This window comes from Aquarana catesbeiana, linkage group LG05 (assembly GCF_042186555.1).
Source record: "Aquarana catesbeiana isolate 2022-GZ linkage group LG05, ASM4218655v1, whole genome shotgun sequence".
Classification (NCBI taxonomy): domain Eukaryota; kingdom Metazoa; phylum Chordata; class Amphibia; order Anura; family Ranidae; genus Aquarana; species Aquarana catesbeiana.
Window position 1 is genome coordinate 454923864 of NC_133328.1, and position 27089 is coordinate 454950952.

Here is a 27089-nt window from a genome sequence, read left to right on the forward strand (position 1 = left end):
TAAAGTCCAATGCAGAGACCTACAAACTCTCCCTAGCAGTGGGGCTGCTGCCTTACCTCCAATTGTAAGGGACAGTAAAAGCACTTTTACTTATCCAATCCTCGATTCTACAGCAGACAGCAACTCCTTAAACTCCAGTGGTGGACAGTCCTTCGATGCCCTTGCACCCTGCACAGGACTATGGACTCTGCATCACTCTTGATGACATCAGAGGACCTTAAATGGCCAGAGTACAGGGAGAAGCTATGGGGACTGGTCTAGCAGAGAAGGGGAGAGGAGGATGGGGTAGATAAATCTGCTTTTTCAAATCCCTTAGACAGAAATGAGCAGTTAACCCTTGCAGTGTGGGTGAAGCCCCATTACAAGGGAGAATTTTTAGGTTTCCTAGAGTTTAACCTTTAACCTTCTCCAAACAGTGGAAGATGCACAAGGCAGATATTTAAGATGGCCATAACATGGATCAAAATTCATCCAATTCAGCAGAAACTGGCTGAATTTTGATCTATGTATGGACTTCCTCATTCACAGACTTCTCAAAAAAAAAAAAAAAACAAAAAAAAAAACCTGTCAGTTTTTTTTCGTTTAACCAGCTGGCTAAGAAAAACCCAAAAAACTGAACAATGTATGGCTAGCTTTAATTTTGATCTGGGAAAAAAAGAACATTGTTTATACCTTGGTTAAGGGCCAATTCTCACCAGGAGCAATAGGACTGCTTTGGGTGGCTATTCCAGCATAAGCAGGCCATACATGGTCGCATTTCAAACAAATTTTCTTTTCAAAATCAGAAAGTTCGTTTTTTTTTGTGATCCGATGGTGCCACCATTGATTTTCGAAAATCGGCCAACCAGGCCTTCAATTTCACCTCATGTTGCTACAGAAAAGAATTTTCGTGGCTGGGAATCTTCTTTTCTCTCCGTAAATGTTCTTTTCTTATTACATTTCTCACACGATTATCCCATCATTCATTAGGAAATCGTTCGTTTTTCTAAAAATTTCCAACATGTCCGATTCCTCAAATTTGATTGCCGTACAAAAATCGGCCGTTGCTGCAGCCCACTAATGGTGCGTAATTTGTACGAAAATTCTTTGATAGGATTTTCGAAAGAAAATTCTTTCGAAATTCGAACCATGTATGGCCGGCAATAATCCCACTCAAGAAAGAAGATTCCTTGTCTCCTACCTGTCCAGTTTACACCCATGCATTGGGGCGCTGTGTGCTGAAAAAAAGTATTGCATGCAATACTACTTTTTTCTCACCGCAGTGCGACAATCCACTGCCTTTCACCACATTGCAGCTAAATTAACTTTATTAAAATGTCACTGTGACATTTCAATAAAGTTTAAAAAAAAAAAAAAATAGTAACATTAAAGTGCAATGCGCCGCAATGTCATCCAACTGCACACTAGCCCTAAGCACCTAATGTAAAATAGATCCGCTTCCTCTAAAAACTATTCAAACGAACAAATGTGTTTGATTAGGCCCCGTGGCAGGAGATCATCAGTGTGGATTGGAGAAACAAAACATGGATGCTTCCCAATCCTTTTTAAACAGGATCTGTATGACATTTGGCGATGTTATCATGGATCAGAGAGACTATACCTACTTCTCTGTGTCATACCTCTTTCTCCAGAATTGATAAACTTAATAAATGGTCTTTACAGGAAATGGTTAAATTTAATTTAAGTGTTATCTCATGGTCTGATCACGTTCTTGTGTCGGTCAACGTGGACAACCATAACTCCCATACTCCCCATTATCCACGGAGTCTGAATTCCTTCCGTATGGCACAGCCTAAATATGCTAAACAACTTTTTGGAAGCCAAAAATTTGTATTTTGAAATACAGTGGGGACAGAAATTATTCAGACCCCCTTAAATTTGTCACTCTTTGTTATATTGCAACCATTTGCTAAAATCATTGAAGTTAATTTTTTTCCTCATTAATGTACACACAGCACCCCATATTGACAGAAAAACACAGAATTGTTGACATTTTTGCAGATTTATTAAAAAAGAAAAACTGAAATATCACATGGTCCTAAGTATTCAGACCCTTTGCTGTGACACTCATATATTTAACTCAGGTGCTGTCCATTTTTCTGATCATCCTTGAGATAGTTCTACACCTTCATTTGAGTCCAGCTATACTGACTGGACTTGATTAGGAAAGCCACACACCTGTCTATATAAGACCTTACAGCTCACAATGCATGCCAGAGCAAATGAGAATCATGAGGTCAAAGGAACTGCCTGAAGAACTCAGAGACAGAATTGTGGCAAGGCACAGTTACAGGTTACAAAAAAATTTCTGATGCACTTAAGGTTCCTAAGAGCACAGTGACCTCCATAATCCTTAAATGGAAGACGTTTGGGACGACCAGAAACCTTTCTAGAGCTGGCTGTCCGGCCGAACTGAGCTATCGGGGGGAGGAGAGCCTTGGTGAGAGAGGTAAAGAACCACCCAAAGATCACCGTGGCTGAGCTCCAGAGATGCAGTCGGGAGATGGGAGAAAGTTCTAGAAAGTCAACCATCACTGCAGCCCTCCACCTGTCGGGGCTTTATGGCAGAGTGGCCCGACGGAAGCCTCTCCTCAGTGCAAGACACATGAAAGCCCGCATGGAGTTTGCTAAAAAACACCTGAAGGACTCCAAGATGGTGAGAAATAAGATTCTTTGGTCTGATGAGACCAAGATAGAACTTTTTGGCCTCAATTCTAAGTGGTATGTGTGGAGAAAACCAGGAACTGCTCATCACCTGTCCAATACAGTCCCAACAGTGAAGCATGGTAGTGGCAGCATCATGCTGTGGGGGTGTTTTTCAGCTGCAGGGACAGGACGACTGGTTGCAATTGAGGCAAAGATGAATGTGGCCAAGTACAGGGATATCCTGGACAAAAACCTTCTCCAGAGTGCTCAGGACCTCAGACCGGGCCGAGGGTTTACCTTCCAACAAGACAATGACCCTAAGCACACAGCTAAAATAATGAAGGAGTGGCTTTACAACAACTCAGTGACTGTTCTTGAATGGCCCAGCCAGAGCCCTGACTTAAACCCAATTGAGCATCTCTGGAGAGACATAAAAATGGCTGTCCACCAACGTTTACCATCCAACCTGACAGAACTGGAGAGGATCTGCAAGGAGGAATGGCAGAGGATCCCCAAATCCAGGTGTGAAAAACATGTTGCGTCTTTCCCAAAAAGACTCATGGCTGTATTAGATCAAAAGGGTGCTTCTACTAAATACTGAGCAAAGGGTCTGAATACTTAGGACTTTGTGATATTTCAGTTTTTCTTTTTTAATAAATCTGCAAAAATGTCAACAATTCTGTGTTTTTTTTGTCAATATGGGGTGCTGTGTGTACATTAATGAGGAAAAAAAATGAACTTAAATGATTTTAGCAAATGGCTGCAATATAACAAAGAGTGAAAAATTTAAGGGGGTCTGAATACTTTCCGTCCCCACTGTATTTGAAACCAATGACTCGTCTGATGTCGACCCAGACTTTGGCACGCAAGGCCTATAATGTTTAGATCCTTTGACAAAAAAAAAAAGCCAGGGATGAGGACAATAAAGACAAAAATGCTTTAACTAAACAGCAGCCCTCACATAAATGAACATCAGAACTCAATAAGAATAGAAAAGGACTACAATACCTTCTTCCCTGCATCTACAAAAAAATTCTTAAACACCATCAAGCTAATAATTACATATTAAACAATACAGAATGGGCTTATCCAGCAAAAATACTTTGTTCCCAATATCATAACTCTAAGATCTCCTATCTAATCGGCCCTACAACCAAACAAAGAAATGACTAATGCCCTGTACACACGGTCGGATATTGATCGGACATTCCGACAACAAAATCCATGGCTTTTTTACGACGGATGTTGGCTCAAACTTGTCTTGCATACACACGGTCACACAAAGTTGAAGAAAAATCCGATCGTTCTGAATGCGGTGACGTAAAACACAGAAGTCGGGACTATAAACGGGCCAGTAGCCAATAACTTTCGTCTCTTAATTTATTCTGAGCATGCGTGGCACTTTGTGCGTCGGATTTGTGTACACATGATTGAAATTTCCGAGAACAGATTTTGTTGTCGGAAAATTTTATAGCAAGCTCTCAAACTTTGTGTGTCGGAAATCCCTATGGAAAATGTGTGATGGAGCCTACACACGGTCGGAATTTCCAACAACAAGGTCCTATCACACATTTTCCATCGGAAAATCCTATCGCGTGTACAGGGCATAATTCTGCTGACCTACCAAACTTTTTTAGTGGACACTATAGCACTCTATACGACCTTAAAAATGACCCAAATGCAACCTAATCATTTCTATTCAATACTGATGACTTTCTCTGTTCTAGCAAGCTTCCTAAACTATCCCACAATCATATCAAAACCACTTACCCAATCAAAAGTCATGAACTCTCTCCATTTGCAAAAAGACAATGGAAATCAATGCCCTTCCCAACAAATATTGCCAGCAATTTAAAAACGGGCCCTCTATTGCATTATGTTTGCCGTCATCATGGAACCACTTGCCCAATTGATAAGATTTACAGCCTCCATCACAGGCTTGGGCAAAGGCAACGCAAAATATATCTGTACAATGACAAGGTAATGTTTATTTTGAATAATTCTTCTCCTTCCCTATCTGCCACACCGAACTCACTACACCAGTTTGGGGAAGTATCCTTCTATGAGATGTAGTCTCAAATCTTACTTCTATATATCCCACCGAGACTAGAAAAATCCCTCAGATTCAAATTTCCATATATAATTGAGCCACTACCTCAATATAATAAAAACCATGGGATCCATCTTCCTCCTCTAAATTCTATTCTCTTTGGATTATATATAATGCACCTTACCAGTGGAATTTAGCAACCTGACTAAATTGGAGATGTCTACAATGGGTAGAGTGGCATCTTTTAATGCTAATTTTACCAAAACTACCCTACCTCTTTCGAACCAACCCAATCCCATTACCCACATCCTATTTCTCCTCTCATTAACCTATTTGTCTGGGCAAACAAAAACCTGCATGTCAATTTAAAGCGGAGGGAAGCCCCACCTATCTGCTTCCTCCCCCCCTCTGCTGCACCATCTGGCACCTTTCGGGGGGGGGCCCGAGTACCTGGTTTTGACAGTACCTGGTTTTGACAGGTACGGGCGAGTACCTGGTTTTGACAGTACCTGGTTTTGACAGGTACCCGCTCCCACTTCTGGATGAGTTTGCAAAACTTAGCCAGAAGTTCAGCCCCCCCTCCTACTTCCCATGTAACCAGACCATTCACAAAACGCAGTGCACTTCGCGGTGTCAATTCAAGCTGCGACTTGACAAGGTGCAGGAGCATGAAAAATCTTGTTGTGGTGACGGGACCACTCATTCATCGGCTTCTGCTCTGTCCCCCGGCGCAGCGAGTGACGTCATCGCGAGTCACCGTCCCTGCACGGTGTCACTGTGGGGAGATCCGCTACAGCCCCTGGTTAACTGCATCGTCTCCGGAACAGCATACGGCTCCCCCATCCCATCCATCTCCATTTGCCTCCGGATCCATTGAGCCACCAACACCGATGGTGATGTTGGCAGGCACAGAGACACATTCGGGACCCTTCCATCTAAGGACAGGTATGCAAATACAGCCACCGGTACTCGTGGATATAGACTGTTTCACTGGGTTGGCAGACCCTATGTAATTTTCATCACATTGATGTTTTAAATACTCTACATATTCCTTTATGGAACTTGAGAGGCTGTAATCAATTTACGGAATCTAGGAGAGTGTCAGGTTTCTCCCACATTCACTTAACCACTTGCTTACTGGGCACCTAAACCCCCCTCCTGCCCAGACCAATTTTCAGCTTTTAGCGATGTCACTCTTTGAACGACAATTGCGCGGTCATACAACACTGTACCCAAATGAAATTTTTATAATTTTTTTGCCCCACAAATAGAGCTTTCCTTTGGTGGTATTTGATCACCTCTGGGTTTTTATTTTTTGTAAAAAAAATGAAGAGACCAAAATTAAAAAAACAAAAAAAAAACAAAACCATTTTATATTTTGTTAATATATTTTGCAAACAGGTCATTTTTTTCCTTCATTGATGTACACTGATGAGGCTGCACTGATGGGCACTGATAGGCTGCACTGATGGGCACCGATAGGCTGCATTGATGGGCACTGATAAGGCAGCACTGGTGGGCACTAATAGGCGGCACTGATGGGCACTAATAGGCCGCACTGATGAGGTGGCATTGGTGGGCACAGAGAGGTAGCACTGAAGGGCATAGATAGGTGGCACTGAAAGGCACTAATAGGTGGCACTGATAGGTGGCAGTTATGGGCACTGAGCAGCACTGGTAGGTGACACTGATAGGCAGCACTGCTAGGTGGCACTGATTGGCACCACTGGTGGGCATTGATCGGTGGCACTCGTAGGCATTAATAAGTGGCACTGATTGCTGGCACTTATGCATTGATTCGTGGCACTGTGTGGGCACTGGCAGGTGGCACTGTAAGGCAGTACTGGTGGGCACAGATGAGGCGGGTTCGCCTCTTCGGGACCGATGTCCCTTGTATTGAAGCCGGTGATATTTTTCTCCTCACGCTGAAAAAAACGATTACCGATCTTCTGTTTACATCATGTGATCAGCTGTCATTGGCTGACAGCTGATCACGTGGTAAGGGGCCGTGACCGTCCCCTTACTCAGATCTGTGATTACCCAAGTCTCAGGGGGCATACGGGGAGCGTGCAAAGGGGAGGACGTCTATTGACGGCCTCCCGGCAAAGTAGATCCGCGTTGTAGCAGTCATTTGGCTATGGCGCTGATCTGAAGAAGTTAAACTGAGATATGTACCTGGGTCCAAGCGCTTTATGGAACTTGTTACAGCATTTGTAGCTGCTGACTTTTAATTTTTTATAAAAGAGCCTGTCTTCTATCCCTTTCTTCCTTATTTACAAGTTTACTCTTGTGTTACTTTTTCATTCAATGTATGTTAGACAACAGATTTCAGTCTCTAGAATGTACTCAACCAGCGCATACATACCTCTAGCCTCTTCAATGCTATTGAATATATTGTATGCTACAGTATTCCTCCCTTGAAATCTTTGCAGGTCTGAATCGCAATTACCTTTTATGCTCGAGGAGGTTACCTGTATTATTTGTTCCTGTTTATTTTTCTGTACTTTGTTATGCCGTATGTATGCTGTACACATGAGTGATGCCCTCTCTATCTTGTCGCTACCTCAGATAAACATTTTTTTAATGGTGTACCTTCTATGACTGCAGATTGTGCTGCTTCACCTATTTAGATTTACAAACTTCTAGAGGCTCTTACTGTGACAGACCTGTACAACAGAAAAGTCCAGCACTTGGTACTCTGGAAGTAAATGTTACCAAGAGTATGTTCCTACTTGGCAACCTGTCGCAATGCTGGTGGTGCAAAGTTCTGTTTGAGCATTAAGCTGCACAGTTTAGTTGCCACAGGTTGTAATACTCAATACAAAATACCCAAAGTGGTAACTTCAATACAGATAACTTTTGAAGAGGAGAAAACTGTAAAAACATGCAACTTCACATATCAGTGTCTTAGGGAAGAATTGTTTCATTCCACGCTGGCCCACAACCAGAAAGAACCAGAACATTCCTTTGCAGTATGACAGAAAGAAAATGAGATTCTATTTAGTTATGGGGCTAAACAGACTCCCTGAGATAATTCGTCCATCAGACACTTTAAAGAAAAACTGCAGGAATTGCAGAACTTTTAATAATATGCTGGTTTATATGGACTTAAGTCCAATGAGGCATATGCCACCTCACTGACTTTACTGAGCTCCAGGAGTACAACTATCGCTAGACTCCCGATGCTCTAACAGGAAAGATGATACATAGCAGCTGCCTTGCTTGCCCCTCCCTTCTCTATTCACAAAATACTTTGTATTTTGTAAATGGGTTCACATAATACAAAGCCTTCTGTGATTGGACAAGAGGAGAGTAGGGGCTGGTAAAGCAACTGCAGGAATGGACACCTGAAGATCCAGTCACAAAGCATTGAAAATATAAAATGTATATAAAAGTGGAAAGTCCAGGAGGTGACATACACCTTGCTGAACTTTTTTTTTTTTAAAGGGCTGCTGCAATTCCTGGAGTTCTTCCTTAACAAACACAGACAGTTGGCTCTTGGCACCACAGCCAAGTAACATCAAGAATGTATCAAGGAGAAGGTTATTTAAAGAGACAGCTGAAGATATCTTACTATTGTGCGCAGTCAATGAGTTGATATTCGTTTGACCTCTCAAAGCAAGCTTTTACACCGTCATCATCCCATAACTTTTGTGCATGTTCGAAAAACTCCTAAAAATGGAAAGAAAAGTCTTATTAAAAGCACAATACAATCTGTTGTCTGTACATGCACACTAAAAAAATTTAGAAAATTTTAGTACATGCTGTAATAATGACAAATTGAAGTGATTTTTGGGTTATCTGGGCAGTGAACTGCTAATATACTGCATGTATTAGAGAATCAGGTCTATATGTTATGGTTTAAGCAGGTGACAACATGGAACCAAATGGAAATCATAGTACGCACACGTCTTCACTATAATTGCTTTACAATGCATACCTTCTAATTAAAGAGTAAAAAAAATATACTACACAAGTTAGAATGAAACACAGCCAAAATGTTTTATTTGCGTTAGGGTGAAATCACCCCACAGATCACACAGGAAGTGAAGGAAGCAATGTTGCACACAAGAATAAAATTCAGAGAGAGACCTTTCATCTGGACTAAAAGTAGAACTTTAGGCAAAACTTTTTTTTTTTCCATTTTGGATAGAGCAAGAGGGAAGGTTATAACCCCTGTCAGATTTTTTTCTCACCATCTGCAGTGTCCCATTGCAGAGATTCCCCTTCAGTTCTTGTCCTATAGCCAAGTGAGTGGAAATCACTGCAAATGAAGGGAATTCCTTGGGGATCCCCAGGTCACTAGAACTAGTGTCCCCATTGGAAGATTTCCCCTCTTACTTTTGTGGGGACAACCCAAACTTGGAGTTTTCTTTTATTTTCACTTTCAATGATAATGGTAAACAGGACAAATACAGAGGATGAATCTCCTTAACTGGGGCACAGACTGCAATAAAAACTGTCAGGTGTTCTAATCCCTCCCCACTCTATACAAAACCCCCCAAAAAGTTTTGCCTTTAGTGATTCTTTAAATTGTACAGAAGAAATCCAGACAATGCTATTACTTTACTAAAACATTAGGCAAAATTGGTACAAACATAAAGCGGAAGTAAACCTATCCATAAAACAGTTTCATTGCTGGCACGTGCCGGAAATGTGGTTGTGCTCTCAACCAAACTGTCAAACCATCCAATGGCTGGTGTCATAACTGATCACATGTGCAGCATCATGGCGGTTGTAGATTAAACAGAGGCAAAGGTGGCAGCTTCCTTGGCTGAAAACGATAGGGGGGTTTACTTACACTTAAGCATGTACCCATATGTACATTAACAGTCATAAGACTCATGTTGATGGGCACCCCTGTCAAATGCAGCAATTTCCATTTGAACACAGGTGCAATCGACTGAATGGAAAATACAGCTTTTGACAAGAAAAAGCGGTGTTTAACCTGCTTTCCCTGTAGTTGAAACATACCTCCAAAAAGACATGCTGTGCCTAAATAAAACATAGCCTCTGCACTGTCATGTGCACCACTCATTTAAAGTCCATGGCAATTTACTGGCCTGCATCAAACGCAGGAAAACAACACTTGAGTTATACTACTAGGGACAAGTCATGCTTTTCCTGTGTGTGCAGCTGCTTTTTCCCCACAGCATCATCACTGCAGACGGGGAAAAGTCTCTGCTGTTACAACCAACCTGTTAATTTAAAACTGACCCTATAGTACATAAATGATCACAAAGTTAGGAAAAACTTCAATAAAAAAGAAAAAACAACACTAGATGAAGGGGTATTTCTTGGTACATGATTGTCTTATGCCAGGGGAACCACACTCCAAAATTTGCATATTCAAAAACAATAAAGTTAATATAAAAAGTTAGGCTATTTATATAGTTACAGTTATTGATGTATGCTAAGAATTGCCTGTTGCTCATTTTACTTAGAATTCTAGCATAGAGTTTGTCTTTAATATTTATAGGGTTTGTACAACAACACTAGTTAAAAGAGAAAATAATAATAGTATACAATTCACTGCAACAATTTTATCTACATACCATGAGAGACAAATGTCATGCATGTTGGTGCTAACCTGGTATTCTCTTCTATAAAGTCTAGTACACATGGGCCAAATGTCGGACGTTCAATGGAAACCGGCCAAGATTAGGCCAGTGTGTACTGCAGCTGGTCCAATGACCGAAAAAGTTCTGCTGATCGGCTCCCGACCTATTCCCCATCCGTCTGATAGATCGTATGGCATCGGATAGAAATGGACAGGTGGTCCATTTCCATCCGATCGCCTCACAGACAAGAGTGGGCTGTGTCTGTGTTCACTCTGCATAACGGAGCAGACACAGACCTGTCATCCGCCTTAGAATGAACCACATTTAAGGCCAATCCTTAGCTTCTAAAGCTAGCTTATATATATATATATATCTATATAGATATATATATCTATCTATATATATATCTATATAGATATATATATATAGCATATTTTCTGTGAGAACATATTTTGAGGTTTTTTTTTTAAAGCTTTAATATAAGAGTAATTTTTTAAGACTTTTACGAAAATTCTCATATGACAGAATACATCCTCAGAAGTGATGTAATGTGTTGTATCATAATGTATTCTTTTGTTTAAACTTTACATGGAGAAAATGTTTATTAGAGCATGTTGATAAGATTATTTACATTAAGATGATCTTTTTCTTCTACACATATTTAAAAATCATTTAAAAGACTATACATTTCCTTCAAAAGATATAAGGGTACTGTTGCACCTTACTGGTGCATGTGTTTTAAATTACAATGATGCGTTCATCTGTAGTGAATGTTTGATGAATGTCACATTCACCGATTTATAAATATGCCTCTAGAGTCCAGACAGATCCACATAATTTTGACCCTACAATATGCAAATCATCTTTTGAAAACAGATCACAATAAGGATATGCTGGAACTTAAGAAGGTGCATAAAAGACAACTACATGAAAAAATATTCATCCGCCCCCTTATTCATTTATGAATAATAACTGAACTGAATATATACAGTATACAGGTCTCAAAATTTCAAATCCTGAGCTACTAGCCAGGCCTTAAGGGTTACTCGCCACCAGTTTCCCCACCCAATTCCTATCCTGCACTGCCCCTAATTCCACCCCTAAACACGCCCTCATAAATTAGCTCATGAAATGACACTTAAATGTTTTATGCAGAATTAAGTTACAAAAATAAATATAAACAACAACTTTATCAGTGCCCATCAATGCAGCCTCTCCAGTGCTCATCAGCACAGCCTCATCAGTGACCATCAATGCAGGCTCACCTGTGCCCATCAATGCAGTCTTGTTGGTGCCCACCATTGCAGCATGACCTGTGCCCACCATTGCAGCCCTCACCTGTGCCCACCATTGCAGCGTGACCTGTGCCCATCATTGCAGCGTGACCTGTGCCCATCATTGCAGCGTGACCTGTGTCCACCATTGCAGTGTGACCTGTCCCCAGCATTGCAGCGTGACCTGTGTCCATCATTGCAGCGTGACCTGTGTCCAACAATGCAGCCCCACCTGTGCCCACCATTGCAGTGTGACCTGTGCCCAGCAATGCAGCCTCACCTGTGCCCACCATTGCAGCCCCACCTGTGCCCACCATTGCAGCCCCACCTGTGCCCACCATTGCAGCGTGACCTGTGCCCATCATTGCAGCGTGACCTGTGCCCATCATTGCAGCGTGACCAGTGCCCATCATTGCAACGTGACCAGTGCCCAACATTGCAGCCTCACCTGTGCCCATCATTGCAGCGTGACCTGTGCAGAGGAAGAGAGAGGGCAGCCGGATCATTACAGGGGAAGAGAGCATGGAGGAAGAGGATTACCGGCCAGATCACAGAGCAGGGATAGCTTGCTGTAACATCTTACATTAGAATTGCCGCCCGCTCGCCATCACATACAGCCCCACCTCCTGACCCGGCGCCTGTGACAGACAAAACATATCCCAGCATTGGACCGGCAGTCTGTCTATCACAGGCACCGGGTCAGGAGGCAGGGCTAAGTGTGACGGTAAGCGCCTGGCAATTCTAGTGTAAGCTGTTACAATGGGCTATCCCCGCTCTTCGATCCGGGCGGTTCTCCTATTCCTCCCCCCTCTCTTCCCCAGGGTTATCACTGGGAGAACGGCTCCCATTCATTCCCGCCTGCCGGCGGTGCTCAACCCCATCCGCCTGCCGGTGGTGCTCACCCCCCCTTCCCCCCTCGCTCCGAGGCAGCCCTCGCTCGCCTGCCTTCATTTTCCACTCGCAAAATGCAAGTAGGCGAGTAGAAAATTTGAGGGCTGCAGTATAGATTAATAACTTTACATAAGTGGTCTATCTAGAAAGCTCAACAGAAATGTGTTATTATAGGGTCCCATTAAAAGACAAGATGACAATCCTTGTTAACTAGAGGAACAGATTTAGCCCCTGCTTAGAAGAAGGTTATTTACAGTACAGTAGATAAGAGGTGTACAGATGTAGAATGGCCTTCCAAATTAACTTGTTCTACGTCAATTAGTAGATAACTTCTAAAAAGGTTGAATTAATCTCTAAAAACACAATAACTGACTAATTATATTTGTAAACCAAAAGATAGAATCATTTTGATCCAGAATTCGTTTTTTGTTTTTGGATTAATCAAGGATTAGGGTTCTAAAGATGCAGTGTCCTTTATTTTATAACTAATTATTTTTTTCTGATGGTTGAACTCTATGGATATGTGTCTTTTCAACCTTGTTAAAAGAAAAGAGCGGGTTTACAAAAAATATACATACATACTCAATACATCGGATCGATGCTGCAGCTGTCCCCCGCCAGCTATATACGAGAACTGAGCAATCAGTTCTCAATCTTCAGTGAGCAAAGAGCTGTTGACTGTTAGGCACCAACTCTCTGCTCTACCCTTCCAGTGCTCACTGGAGTGCAGGACTGTGGAAGGGGAGGGAGCGGCTGGCTGAGTCACTCATCTGGGACATTATTGTCAGGATCCCTGCAGAACCTGGATCGGCTCTGTCACAGCTGTCGGCTCAATCTAGGACACAGAATTTCAGAACTAAGTGCACTAAGCAGAAGTATGGCCAGAAAAGCTTTGGCCATGCTTTTCCTTTAACTATGTAATAAATAACTCAATGTAATAGGGCAACTGATTGGTATAGCAATGTAATACATGATTATCTTTCATAGATTCCCTACTTTATAAATAAATTAATTTTAGGGATAAACTCTAGTCACAGAGTACTGACATTTTAGTATCGAGTGGAATCGGGTGAGTAGCCAGATGGCTTCTTATGATCTCTTGAGTACTGTAGCAGAGAGATTTCTCCCAAATATATCAGAGCTTTTCTCCTGCCCATTTTGAGTCTTAGCCCTCTTGCTAGGTATCCTTATACCAACTGGAAGAATTGGACCCCACTCATAATTGCCATGACAGCTGCACAGTCTGGAAACAAAGGAACTATATCAAATATGAATGCATTGAGAGGCAAAAACCATTTGATTCAAAGCCGATCTATAGACTCACTCTACATCACCCCTCTAACTAATCGCTGGCATAAGGGAAAAAGAATCGAAATGTCTTTTACTCAGCTAAATGCACAGTCACATGACATATAAGTCTTTTATTTTAACAGGAGTCCTCCTTTGGGTGTACCTGTCACTGCCAGCATGACCTGGACACTTCCTATGGGTTGTCCGGCACCAGGATCTTCTCAGAATCTAGAGGAGAGTCAGCATGAGAGGACCATTGGGGACCTCATGCTATGGACACAGCTACAGGGCTGGATTAGTGCCCCATCGCACTCTGCAAACATTGTGAGACCATGATCGTGGATTTAGGTGATTATAAAATTCTCCACAGGGTGTAAGAAAAGGAAAAAAACCTGCTAAATGGGTTAGAGGGGGATAGAGGGAGGGGAAAACATGGAGGCATCAACTACTGCCTTAATAGATGGTAATGTCTGGAAATAAGGACCTGAAGAAACTAGTCTATTGCTCATAACCTTTTCTAGTTAGTACTCTGTACAAGAATTGTTGCAGGACCATGAGAGCTACCATTTTGATTTCACCTGGAAATGCCAGAATCACCAACCACACTCAATAGATCTTGTGCCTGTGCTTTTACACTGCTAAGTCAAGCACCTTTCAAGGAAATGTGACCTCCTTACAGCACTTTGGAAGACACTTACAAGTTGGGACATGAAGCAAGTAAACACACAGCCAAAGCAGATGAAAAGTACTTTTCATCATGAAAAGTAGTGTTTACACTCCACAGCCTGTCAGGGAACTTGATGGGAATGATTACAATATGTATTTATGTAGCACTCACAGTTTACACAGTGCTTTACATATATTGTACATTCCCATCAGTCCCTGCCCTCAAGGAGCTTACAATCCAAGGTCCCTCACGTGCATAAGACATACACATACTAAGGCCAGGAGCCAATTAACCTACCAGCATGTCTTTGGAGTGTGGCCTACACAAGCAAAGGGAGAACATGCAAATTCCATGCAGGCAGTGTTGTGGTTGGGATTCAACCAGTTACCCTAGTGCTGCTAGGCAGAAGGGCTAAGCATTAAGCCACTGCGAAGACTGAGATGAAGAGGCCGCAGTGCCACAGGAACTAGACTAGGCATGTCAAATGGGTGTTTTCAGGGCCACAAATGGCCCTCTCACTCCTTCTCTGCTGCCTTCAGTGGTTTCAGGGAGAAAAAAAAAACAAATGTACAGTACATGTAATGTACAGTATCTGTTCTCCAGTTGATAAGGTACATCTCCTTACATATATATAGTAATTCTTATGGCCTTTTTCTGAGAATAATGTATAGTGAAATTTTTACTATAATGTTAGGTTCCTAAGTGCGGACCTCAGTAGACATAATGTGGCCTCTAAAGATTTAGACCTCTAAATTTGGCCCGCTGTTTCATCTGAGTTTGACCTGCCTGATCTAGACAGAGTGACTTGAATGCAAATTGATCTGGCTGTGAAATTCCAGAATGAATTACTGCTTAATTCCTGCATGGTTTGGAGGCAAATAAGCATACTATTGAAAGCGTTTTTGTTACATTTGTTCGATAAGTGCAAACAATATACTCATTGATACTGCCAGAAATCCAGTGAGTTTGCAAGTTAATGTTCAGTGTTATTTCAAGCAGGCTTATAACCCTTATCCAGTTCTCCTTCATGAGCTACAGAAAGATTTTCCCTGCGTTAGGAGGAAAAGTGAGATGGAGCTGCAATATATTACATTTTGTTCTTTGATTCTATAGCCTGGCCACAGGTTCACTTTGAGAAGAAGTGCTTAAAGCTTAACTGCACTGCTAGTTTATGTCTAGGCAGTGATGGCGAACCTTAGCACCCCAGATGTTTTGGAACTACATTTCCCATGATGCTCACCTACACTGCAGAGTGCATGAGGATCATGGTAAATGTAGTTCCAAAACATCTGGGGTGCCAAGGTTGGGTATCACTGGTCTAGGGGAACAAGAAAAGCAGTTTTACTTACGCAGTTCTCTGCTACCACAGGCTCCTTCATCCTGTAAGACCAGTCCCCGCACCTCTTCTCCCTTATTCCCTGGCGGTTGAGGTCCTCAAAACCAATATAGGGGCCATAACCCTAAATGTGAACGTGAGGAACAGTCCATCACTGGAGTGTAGAGGAGTGCTGGATCAGGAAAGTAAAACTGCTTTTCCCGACCCCTAGACCTAAATGAGCATTTACCCCCTTGCAGTGCGAGGCATCAAGACTGCAAGGGAGGATTTTTATTTTCCCTAGAGTTGGGCTTTAAAGGAACTATAGGATTGCCTTCTGAGAACCATGGATAACATGCATTAGAAAGTTGCACACTTTAAAGGAAAAATATAATGAATTTGAGTCAAAGTTATTTTGGGTTTAGAAGTCTACAACTTGTTATATCTCTAATATCTATCTGCTTTATTTTATGTTTGTAAAACATGTTGGGCTGTCTAATAAGAAATTCCAGTATTCCCTGTGTGCTTAGCCTGTGTATAAATGACTAAACCCAGTCTTTACAAGGAGATACCGAGCCCCCATTTTGTCATTCTAAAGTCTCTTCTACTTTTGTTTACAGCATAGCTGCGAAGAAAACTGTTGATCTGGTTCTGAGCTTAAAGTGGTTGTAAAGGCAGAAGGTTTTTTATCTTAATGCATTCTATGCATTAAGATAAAAAGTATTGTGTGCAGCAGCTGTCCCAGCCCCCCCTAACACTTACCTGAGGTCCCTCTCTTTCCAGTGATGTCCACGAGTGTCTCACCCGTCCGAGATGCTCCTTCCTGATTGGCTGAGACGCAGCAGCAGCGCCATTGTCTCCCACTGCTGTCAATCAAAGTCAGCTTGCCAATCGGGGGAAAGAGGGGGTGGGATTGGGTCGGGGCTCCGCGTGTCCAGCTCGGGTGCCCCATAGCAAGCTGCTTGCTGTGGGGGCACCAAACAGGAATGAGGGGTCAGGATCCCGGAAGAGGGACCTGAGAAGAGGAGGATCCAGGCTGCTCTGTGCAAATCCAGTGTAACAAACCAGGTAAGTACAACACATTTGTTATTTTTATAGGGAAAAAAAATTAGGCTTTACAATCACTTTAACGCTTGCTGGTCACAGGTAGTAAATGTAAAATAATTCTAAGGGTATAATTTTTGCTATGGCCATGAAGCAAAACATTGCGGAATGTGTATGACCCCAAGCGGCTGCATGTTATCTTTCAGGTGGCATGTCAGAGGGTGGTAAAACTGTGGATCAACTGCCCGCTTCTATTGCCCCCCTGGCCGCCCGTGTGAACAAGGCCTAAGAGATGTGAAAATGTGTAATAAGCCTTCATAAAAAAATGGTTCCTGCAGATTTAGTATGTAGACTGAAAAAGGGTCACATGCTTTTCTAAAAGAATACAGTATAAGAGGTTACCCATCCAACGGCCTTTGGGATCCAGAAAGATTTTATCCCTGTTGAAACAAATTCGATCACACTTATGCCTTCCTTTAAATCAAATAATGCTAGAGGCGCTGCGTATGCTATGCACTTTATAAGGTCAAACAAGTCTTTTTTTCACCTATGTAACTATATCTTTATTTATTACAGGTACTTATATAGCGCCGTCAATTTATGCAGCACTTTACATATATATTGTTCATTCACATCAGTCCCTGCCCTCAAGGAGCTTACAATCTAAGCTCCCTAACACACAATTTTAGACAGGACCTGATTAACCTACCAGCATGTCTTTGGTGTGTGCGAGGAAACTGGAGTACCCAGAGGAAACCCACACAGGCACCTGCAAACTCCAGGCAGATAGTGTTGTTTTTGGAATTTCAACTGGTGCCCCTAGTGCTGCTAAGTGGAAGTGCTAACCAGTTAGCCATATGTGCTACCAGTAATGCACACAGTGCTTTGTGTAGCATCACTGCTACTCAATGTAAGCCTTAGTCAATGATGCAAAGCAAACTTCCCACACTTCACGCCAATTGTGATAAAATTATCACAAAAACTTTTTGAAACTTCTGTTAAGGCTCCTTCACACGGGCCCCGTGAACATCCGCTGGCTCAGCGGGGATCGCTCCGTGGATCCCCGCTGAGCAGGAAGATGACAGGTCCATCGCTGCTTACTGTGCAGCGACGGACCTGTCACAGTGCCGCTTTCCCCTATGGGGGATCGGATGACGACGACCGTAGAGTCCGTCGTCACCCGATCCGATAACGGATGGAAAAGTAGGTTTTTCTTCCGTTACACTTTTTCGGATCAGAGCGGGTCGGATGTCAGCGGACATGTCACCGCTGACATCTGACGCTCCATAGATGTCTATGGAGGGTCCGTTCAGGTCCGCCTAAAAAACTGAAAGGCGGACCTGAACAGATCGTTCGTCTGAAAGAGGCCAAAATCGAACATATTTGTATTTATTCTGAGAAAAAACAAGCTTTCTGAGTTAAAGATTTCCAGTGTGACAGACTGCCACGTGAATAGAACACAGACAGTGTTATTCATTTGCACATGATGCCCTTGCTGAAAAAAGGTGTGTTTGTGTACAAATACTTTCCAAACAACAGTAGATGAACTTTCACTGCACTACAACGTCTGGATGAAAGGTACAGACGCATGCACAAGCAATCAAAAAAGAGTGAAACCACAGAACTGTAAACCTGCACAAACAAAATGGTTTATCATCCAGTCTGCGCTAAAACATCACATTGGTTCATCTCAGGTCAGTGGAGCTGTAGAAGTAGCCAGAACTATTACTAAAAACGTAGAGAAATATTGCACCTAGAACTTTAGGTGGCTGGGCTTTTAGGAATGTGGGTCACCAAAAAAAAAAAAAGGGATGTATCACCAACAACCAACAAAAACAATATGCCATTCCTCCCAAAGTGGTTGTAAACTTTATACATGAAATATGAACAAAGCATATCCCTCTATAGTGTGTACTTTTATCAATCCAGAAATTGTCATTTCTGTCTGCTGTCCCGTTCCTCTGCTATAACCATGAGTTACTTCTGACAAGGTTTCATGACGCCAGGACAAAAATGGCGACAGGGGAGGGAACTTCAGCTGATTGACAGCCTCAGCTCCATTCCTGTATCAGAAAACAACAGTAACTGCTGGCGCAAAAATAGTGTACTTGTGAGTGACAAGTTCTATAAAGGGGCGCAATAAAAGCAGGAAATGGTATAGTCCATGTATAGCACTGTGAACAGAGCACATAAGTCCATATAGTGAATTAGTAGCGGCATCTATCCTCAGAGAAAGCCAGCTCTGTGGGATGAAGCAAAGGAGGAAAAACAGGACGCGCCACTTGCCAATTGCTTGCAGTGTTCCCGGCCGTTTTTCCGCTTCCAGTGACGTCACTTCCACTGGTTCTCCTGGACTTCCTGGTGGTCACAGGATGCTTTACAGGCATCTCCCTACTCCAGCAGCAGGTGCAAGGACACAGGGACAGACCAGAGCAGTTCCCAAACCATCAGATGAGCACTTTTTACTTGATATCCTGTGAGTGTTTTGTATCTTTGCAAATCAACTGTCTTATATTAATACTACACTCAGGTGGCGCTTCCTTTTTTCCCTCCATCCGTTCCTGTATGAAGGGGGGGGGGGGGTGTCTCTTCCCTCCAATCAGCTCTCCTCATTGATGTAACTTCAGCTCCCCACCCCCTACTTTTCAGAGCTGAGAGATCCCGTGTAAGGCTAGCTTCACACTTATGCAAATTGGATGTGGGTTTTCTCCGCTTCCAATTCGCATGACTGGAGCATGTGGCCGGCTTGCAATGGAGCCAGTTCAAACACCTCTGGGGCGGCCGCGGTCTGCATTTAGAAAGGGTCCTGTGCGTCTTTGGTTCTGATTCAGGTGCAAATTCAGGCAAAAATTCTGCACTTTGAATGAATGTAGGGGAAAGACGGCTGTAGATACACAGGTACAATTAATGAAGGAGGATTTGTTTCATCTCTGTGTATCACCTGAGGACTGGGTATATGAAAGGGTTTACAACCGCTTTAAAATACACAATTGGGTAATATATAGTATATACAACAGCTATCAACAGCTAAGTAAGCTTTCTTACTGTCCATAATGTATTAGGCCTAAGCTACGCTCAGAGTAGCCTGGCAGTCATCAGCCTTTACATGTCTTCAATAGATTTGGCAGAAATGAATGACAATAGTTTTAAAAATAGGAACAGATCTTCAAAGCATGGTGGTCCAAAGCCGGTAACGTCTATGCATCTTCCGTGGGTGTCATTAAATTGAACACACACAGGATGGCAAGTAATGTGCTATATACAGGTTTCACCACACCAATATGTAAAAGAACGTTAAAGATTTACTTTATATGTTTTAACGAATGAAAGCACCATTAACATGCACAAGCCCTAATAAGAGTCCCTTCACACTGAGGCGCTTGAAAACTGCCCATAAAACACAGTGTACTTGCGCGGCACTAGCAGTGCACTTTTTTGAAGGTCACATGACTCAAACTACTTCACGAACAATTTTGAGGCTCTTTTGAGGCGCCTCCTATTCATTTCAATGGAGAGGGGCGCTTTTGATGCGCTTTTTTTTGCGTTTCAAACATGCTCCTAAGATGTTGCTTGCAGGAGTTTTTTCACCACCCCACCAGTGTACCACCACAGTGGGAAAGCATTCATTGATTTTAATGGAAATAGGTTTTCGTGAGCTTTTCAGGTGCTTTTTTTAGAGCCAAAGCGCTTGAAAAGTGCCTCAGTGTGAAAGGGCTCTAAGGCAGAACTAACTTTTGCAAATAATTCTAAGAAAACAAAACCTAAGATGAAGTAAGGCTGGGTTCAAACCATCGCTGCATGCGGCTCCCAGCAGGGGTCCGGTGCGTCCTGGTTCACCGTTTCAGGTCCGATTTCAGCTTGAATTTTTGGCTGAAAAGGACCTGAAAAGGACCAAAAGATGCACAGGGCTCCTGTGCAAATTCGCACTGTGGAGATATGTGAACTGGCTCCATGGAGAGCAAGTCAAAATCTCCTGCTAATGCGAATTGGATGCAGAGAGTGAACCCAGCCTCAAGGAATTCCTTGTGGACATGTCAGATCCTGCCACCCTGGCCATCCAGCAAGTTACCTAAATGGGATATTTGTATAGGCAGGCATTACGGTGTTCAATCCTTACGAACATTACAGCACTATGGGACAAATAAGCTGATTAAGTGAAAACATAAGAGTTGTCCCAGGCAAACTAGTTATTGTCATGCCACCAGGCACAAATTACCATTTCCAGAACATAAACCCTATATGCTCAAATGTTCACAAAACCAACTTCTCTCAATCTCTCAATCTGACTTCACATTTTGGAGAGTTTTCCAAAATGTGGGGCAAGTTGTACTAATGACATGTTTGCTCACTTTAGGAGGCACTCTGAAGGGTTTCCCAACTAACACAAAGATTGAATAAAGTCCATAGAGGAAGACATCCCTTGTCAGAACACATCTACTTCCTGGAAACAATCATCTACCTCCTGGAAACAATCTCTGTGAGGGAAAATGCTCAGTTTTGTTACAACTAGCCATAAATGGAGGGTCCTGGATAATTTCTCCCAATTCCGAATGCAATGGCATAGGCAATTACGGTGGAAACACCAACTTAACATATATGGCCAAATTTAAAGAAGATCTAAACATTTAGTTAGCAAAATCACTGCATAATAAAAACTTCCACTTTTATTTAAGATCTATAACAGCCTTCGCTCATCTGGGAAGCATTTCCACAAGATTTAAGAGTGTGTGGAAATGTGTGCATCCAGCCAAATGGAGTTTGTGAGGTCAGAAACCAATGTATATGTATGACCAGAAGACCCGGCTTCCAAATGACTGAATAGGCAGATAATAGCTTTGACGTTATGGCTCTGTTCAGGCCACTTGAGTTCCTCCATGACAAACTCAACAAAACATGTCTTTATGAACCAATTTTTGTACACAGGGGCATGATCAGGATGCAAAAGGCCTCGCTGAAACTGTTACTACAAGATTTGATGTGCACTATTATCATTGTTTGCTCCACACTCCAGCGCCAGGTCTTCTCCTCTCTGCATTGTTGCAGTCCTACAGGTTCTGCTGGACTGTAGCCAGTCCCAAACCAGGCACTATCTTAATGGGGCTAAGTGGCGTGTTGCTCGGCATTCAAGCAACGTATCAACATGCTAGCTGCCGAGCCCCTTTGCTTCCCAAGCTCTTTGCATCTAGTCCCCCTGTGCAACCCTGCAACTTTTGTTTCTCTTGTTTTCCCCAGTGTGTCTGTGGTCACCAGCATTTCTGCTTCCAAGCATCCTCTGATTTCAGTGCTCCTCCGTGATCCTTTATATCTCCAGCTTTCCTGATTTTAGCATTTTCAGTGACCTCTGTGCCACTCAGTGACTCCAAGCGCATCCGGAGACCCTTGTCCCCTGTGCTTCTTTCTGTAAGCCCAGTCTAATCTTAAAACTGCCAGTTGATTAGCCTCTAGTGGCTCTGATTTTAGGCTAAGAATAGAGAGCAACTGAGCATGTGCAGAGCAGAACGAGTGCAATACTGGATTTTAAACAGTATAAGATCTTCTGTTTAATATTTTACATAGCTGTAACTGCAAAAGGGGCTAGTCTGACATAATCTTACAGGATTTAATTTTCTGGCTTAAAGTGATTGTAAAGTCTCGTTTTAAAAAACAAAAAAACAAAAAACATGTCATACTTACCTGCTTTGTGCAGTGGTTTTGCACAGAGCAGCCCAGATCCTCCTCTTCTCAGGTCCATCTTCGGCCCTCCCTCCTGTTGAGTGCACCCACAGCAAGCAGCTTGCTATGGGGGCACCTGAGCCAAAATGCAGCTTCGTGTATCCATTTAGACACGGAACTGTGGCCCAGCCCCGTCCCCTCTCTCATTATTGGCTCACTGACTTTGATTGATAGCAGTGGAGGCCAATGGCTCTTCACTGCTTTCTCAGCCAATGAGGAGGGAGAGTCCCTGACAGCTGAGTCTCCCCTGTAACATGGCTGGATCAGAGGGAGCTCCAGTTAGTGTTTTTATCTTAATGCATAGAAGTTATAAAAGTTATAAAAAAAAAAAAAAAAAAACAACAAACATGGTTTTTGCTTATACCTAATTAGGTGATTCAGATCAGGAGGGCTTCAAGACATTTCACTAAGCTTAAAGAAAATTCACTTTGCTAAGTAAATAGCCTATGCTCTTTTAGTAAATCAACCTCATTATGTTTTCAGGAGCGATGACTTTTTTCCCCATCTTGTTTTCAGGTGCAGAATTCTTGGTGGTGGTACTGGATATGTCCAAACTTACTACAACGATAAACAGCATATATCCAAAATATATTGCAAGTATATTTAACTGGAGGCCAAATCCTTTGTTATGATTCTGACTTGTAGACAATAGCCCTCTTTCTGAAACTGTAAAGAATTACCAGAAAATGCTATCATGAGCTTATACAAATCTGCAGCTTAATAAGCAAAGGAACACTGAAATCGGTTCTAAATGTATGCAGCCACTCAGTACATCATATATTTTGCATATATAATATCTTTTCACAAATTCATTTGCACAGTGTACTTGCCCTTACACTGTATGAGAAAACATACAATTCAGCAATAGCAGGATTCTGGCGCAGAGAATATTTAACTTTTTTTTGCTTCTTTTAGATAAACCAGGGTAATTATGGAATGGAAATAATCTAAGAAGGCTATTTTTAGACTTCTTACTGAAGTCACTGCAGAACAAAGTGTGAAAGCCAACTGTAAATAATAACAGAGTCTTTTGTACTCATGGTAACATTTCCACACTGTATTATTACTGATGCTGGTTTATGTGTAAATATGAATAGTAGGAAGTGCAGCAATGTACTTCGATTGGGGTATTTAGAGAGGTGGGGGGTCCTTAGCCCTAACACAAAAACAAAGTCTTTAGGATATAAATCAGTCTTTCAACTGTGAAAACAAGCAAGGTCTCTTGTGTTGCATTAGATCTGTCCCTTGTGGACTAGTTTAATAAGCCAAAGGCTCCATGATCATTCCCTTTGGCTTAGACAGTGTGAAATACTCACCTTTGGCAACACCCAAACCCCTGATCATTTGCACTATCACGGCAACAACATCCAAACAAAGAAGTGTTGCCACCTAAAAGATAACCCTGCACCATTAGGCGTATTTAATTTTTAATCAGCATTTTCATCAAATCATTCATTAGCACTCATGCTATGGCAGAAGATTCATTAAAGCCATTAAAGAGCAGCTACCTTACCACCCAAAGGATGTGCTTAATGATAACAATCCCAGCCTTCTTGTACATCTGCTCTGGTGCCAGCTCCATTAAATTGCTACCCTAGGGAGGGGACAAGTTTTACTGCACCCCCAACTGAGTGCTTCTGTTGTAACTTCTAGGTGTGTAATAATCATGTAATTATCTTACCAATTAGTAAAGCATTTTGGTAAGCAATGTCAACAGTTTGCATGTCTAGATTTCAATCCATTACATGGATACAAAGCATAAAGAAAGGAAGTCATAACAATGTATATGATACCAAAAAGTTGTTTTAAAATCAGAGCTAATATTTAAAAAAAAGCAGTCAATTCAGAGACGGACCAATTAATATTGAGAAGATAAGAATGAACTTCCAAAAAGCTTGACTACATTTTTTATTCTTTTTTGCCAAAAATGAAGACAAATATTTTCTAGTTAGGTTATGGTCCACATATGCTATCAGTAGTTTCTCTCTACTGTCTATACTTACACTTTATAACAAAACCCTTTTGGACACCTAACCATAACACTATCATGAATTTGGACATCCCATTCCAAAAAAAAAAAATCACATTATGAAAGTGTTGTCCCTTCTATACAGCTGTAGCAGCCCTCCTTTTGCAGCTATAGCAGACTCAACTCTTCTGAGAAGAATCTGAACAAGATTACGGAGATGCTCTTTTGGCTGAATAGGCATACAATCCCACAGACCATTTGTGAGGTGGGATACCAATGTTGGATGGAAAGACCTAACTCACAATCAGAGTTTTAATTCATTCCAAAGTGTTCAATAGGGTTGAGGTCAGGGCTTTGTGCAGGCGTCCCCCAAATACACAAAGTTGGAAGCGCACTAATAGTTTTGTATGCCTTTGGCTATATTGTAAGTTGATATTTTGTTTTTGAAATGAGGAAATGAGGGATGGTATAAAGGGGTTTGGCTTCAAATCTATTGTATGAAACCACTCTTGAATGTGTTTGGCAGTGTGTATGGGATCATCATTTTAGTATTTGAGAACATCAGGAGAAGTGTTTGCACCAGAGGGCCCTTTTAAATTATCTCATTAATTGGCCATTAAAAAAAACCATGCAGCACAAACATTTGACACTACAACACAAATAAACAGCTAGACAAAAATAGATCACCCACTCTTTTCAGTTACTGGCAACTGACATTGTGGGCTGAAGACTCCTCTGGCTACCGACAAATGTGAACCCCTTTGGGGGTTAAAGAAAGTAAAACATAACTTAAATAATCATTTGTTCTACAGGGGTGGGAAAAAATACGGAAACAAGTATGGTAAAAGAACAAAATCATTACCTAATATGGTGTTGGACCACCTTTGGTATCCAAGACGGCCTGAATTATCCTGGAAATTGACAAATATAAGTCTTGGATGGTGGATAATGGAATTTGATATCAGTCTTCATGCAAAAATTCAGCTCACATCCTTGCCCAATGTCCTTTTGTCTCTTTCGGTCAGTTGACCGCACTTATGTTTATCAGGCGACAAAGGTTATGCCGTCATAACCTTTGATACTGTACCTTGTGAAACCGCAAATAACTTGGCAACTTCAGTCACAGAGGCACCAGCTAGGTGGGCACCAACAATTTGCCCTCTTTGAATCGCAGTAAGCTTTGACATGACTCCGTATTACTAGCAGCGCACGCAGTGAATGACGAAAGTGAGGCTTCCCTCCTGTTAGCTAGGTGTCTCATCACACAGCGGAAGCAAAAGAATGTTACATCACTTCTGCTTTCAACGCAAAATGTCCTCACTTTCACACCTGCAAATCATGTAGTGTATCCATATTTTTGGCCAACCCCTGTACAGTATTTCTAAGTGGTCTAGGTTCTGTTTTCTTCAAATCAGGTAATAAGCCTGGATTAGTTGTTCATGAACACAAGTGATTTGCCAACTGAAGACGAGCCATATTTTTTTAATAACATACTGATTTTTTTCATTAACATTTTTTTTAAAGAACACTTTTGGTTCATTTTCACATTTAAGTGTAATAAAATTTGTAAATGATTTTGCAATTTCCAATTACAGACAAGCAAAATTTTTAAAATAGCATTTCAAGAGTGGATCACAGAGGTGCAGATCAAAATATGTGGCAACCTTAGACTCTTGACTCTTCAACTGTGTCTTTAACTCAACCACTGCTCTTTATAGGAGATGTTCAGAGCTTTACAACTTCTGCTTGGGCGTTTGTGCAACTGGGTTATTGAGGCAATTTTATAATTGTGCTTACTAATGAAGGTGCACCTTCACTTAAAGTTGATCTCTAGCCAGGAACCTATCAAAACAAAATTTGCCTAGAGATGGGCTTTAGGCTGGATTCCCATCTGAGATGAGTAATTTTTAGGTGTTTTTATTTGAGTATTTTTGCACAGAAATGAGCATATTAGAAACATATTTCAAGCTTTTAATTCACCCAATAGAAACAGTCGGGGAGGAGACCAGTTCCAACAGCCTAACAAAAAAATACCCAACAAAGTGTGAAAATGCTCAATATGCATGATTTGAAGTGTTCCTATTCAAATCTATGGGGCAAAAACTGCCCCATTCTTAAAGTAAGCAGGATGCTATACAGAAAGACTAACAGCAAGCACTTTTATGTAGAAAATGGTGCTGTTACTGGAAAAAAAGGAAACCTTTCCTGAATCATGGAGGGTGCTATTGTTGAATTCTCATTCTATAAATGCTAGGCTGTCCTGCTCTATTGCTGATGCTCTAGTTTCAATATTTTGTGTCACCAAACCATAAAAAGTATGGAGATAAGAATTCTGACCCTACTTGGTAAGCATACTTGTTCTGGGTAATAAGCACAGAACGCACTGAAGTCAGTGGGGTTAACATAATAGCCAGGTACCTGGAATTTGCCTGCAGGTGGTCAGCAGTGGCAGCATCCTTATTTCCCTCCATATTAAAACACTAATGATGTATGTTATGTAACAGAAATCAGGTGATCTGATGAACAATGACATGAACCCCCAACAGGCCACATTACATAGAAACCCTCTTTACTTTAACCTATGGAGATGTCCAAGAACTCTGGCATATAAAAATACCAAGCTGCTGTGTGGAAATTAGTTGATGATTCGTAAACACCATCTCCCTCTGG

At 41.8% G+C, this 27089-nt stretch overlaps 1 protein-coding gene across 2 annotated transcripts in view; it reads right to left on the reverse strand.

Moving 5' to 3' along the window:
- The window catches only part of GNAL (G protein subunit alpha L), a 433469-nt gene that overhangs the window by 81503 nt on the left and 324877 nt on the right, over positions 1–27089 (reverse strand). For both annotated transcript variants that reach the window (XM_073631319.1, XM_073631320.1), the window contains exon 5: positions 8271–8368. In XM_073631319.1, the coding sequence (XP_073487420.1) occupies positions 8271–8368 (98 nt within the window). The remainder of the gene's footprint in view (positions 1–8270; positions 8369–27089) is intronic.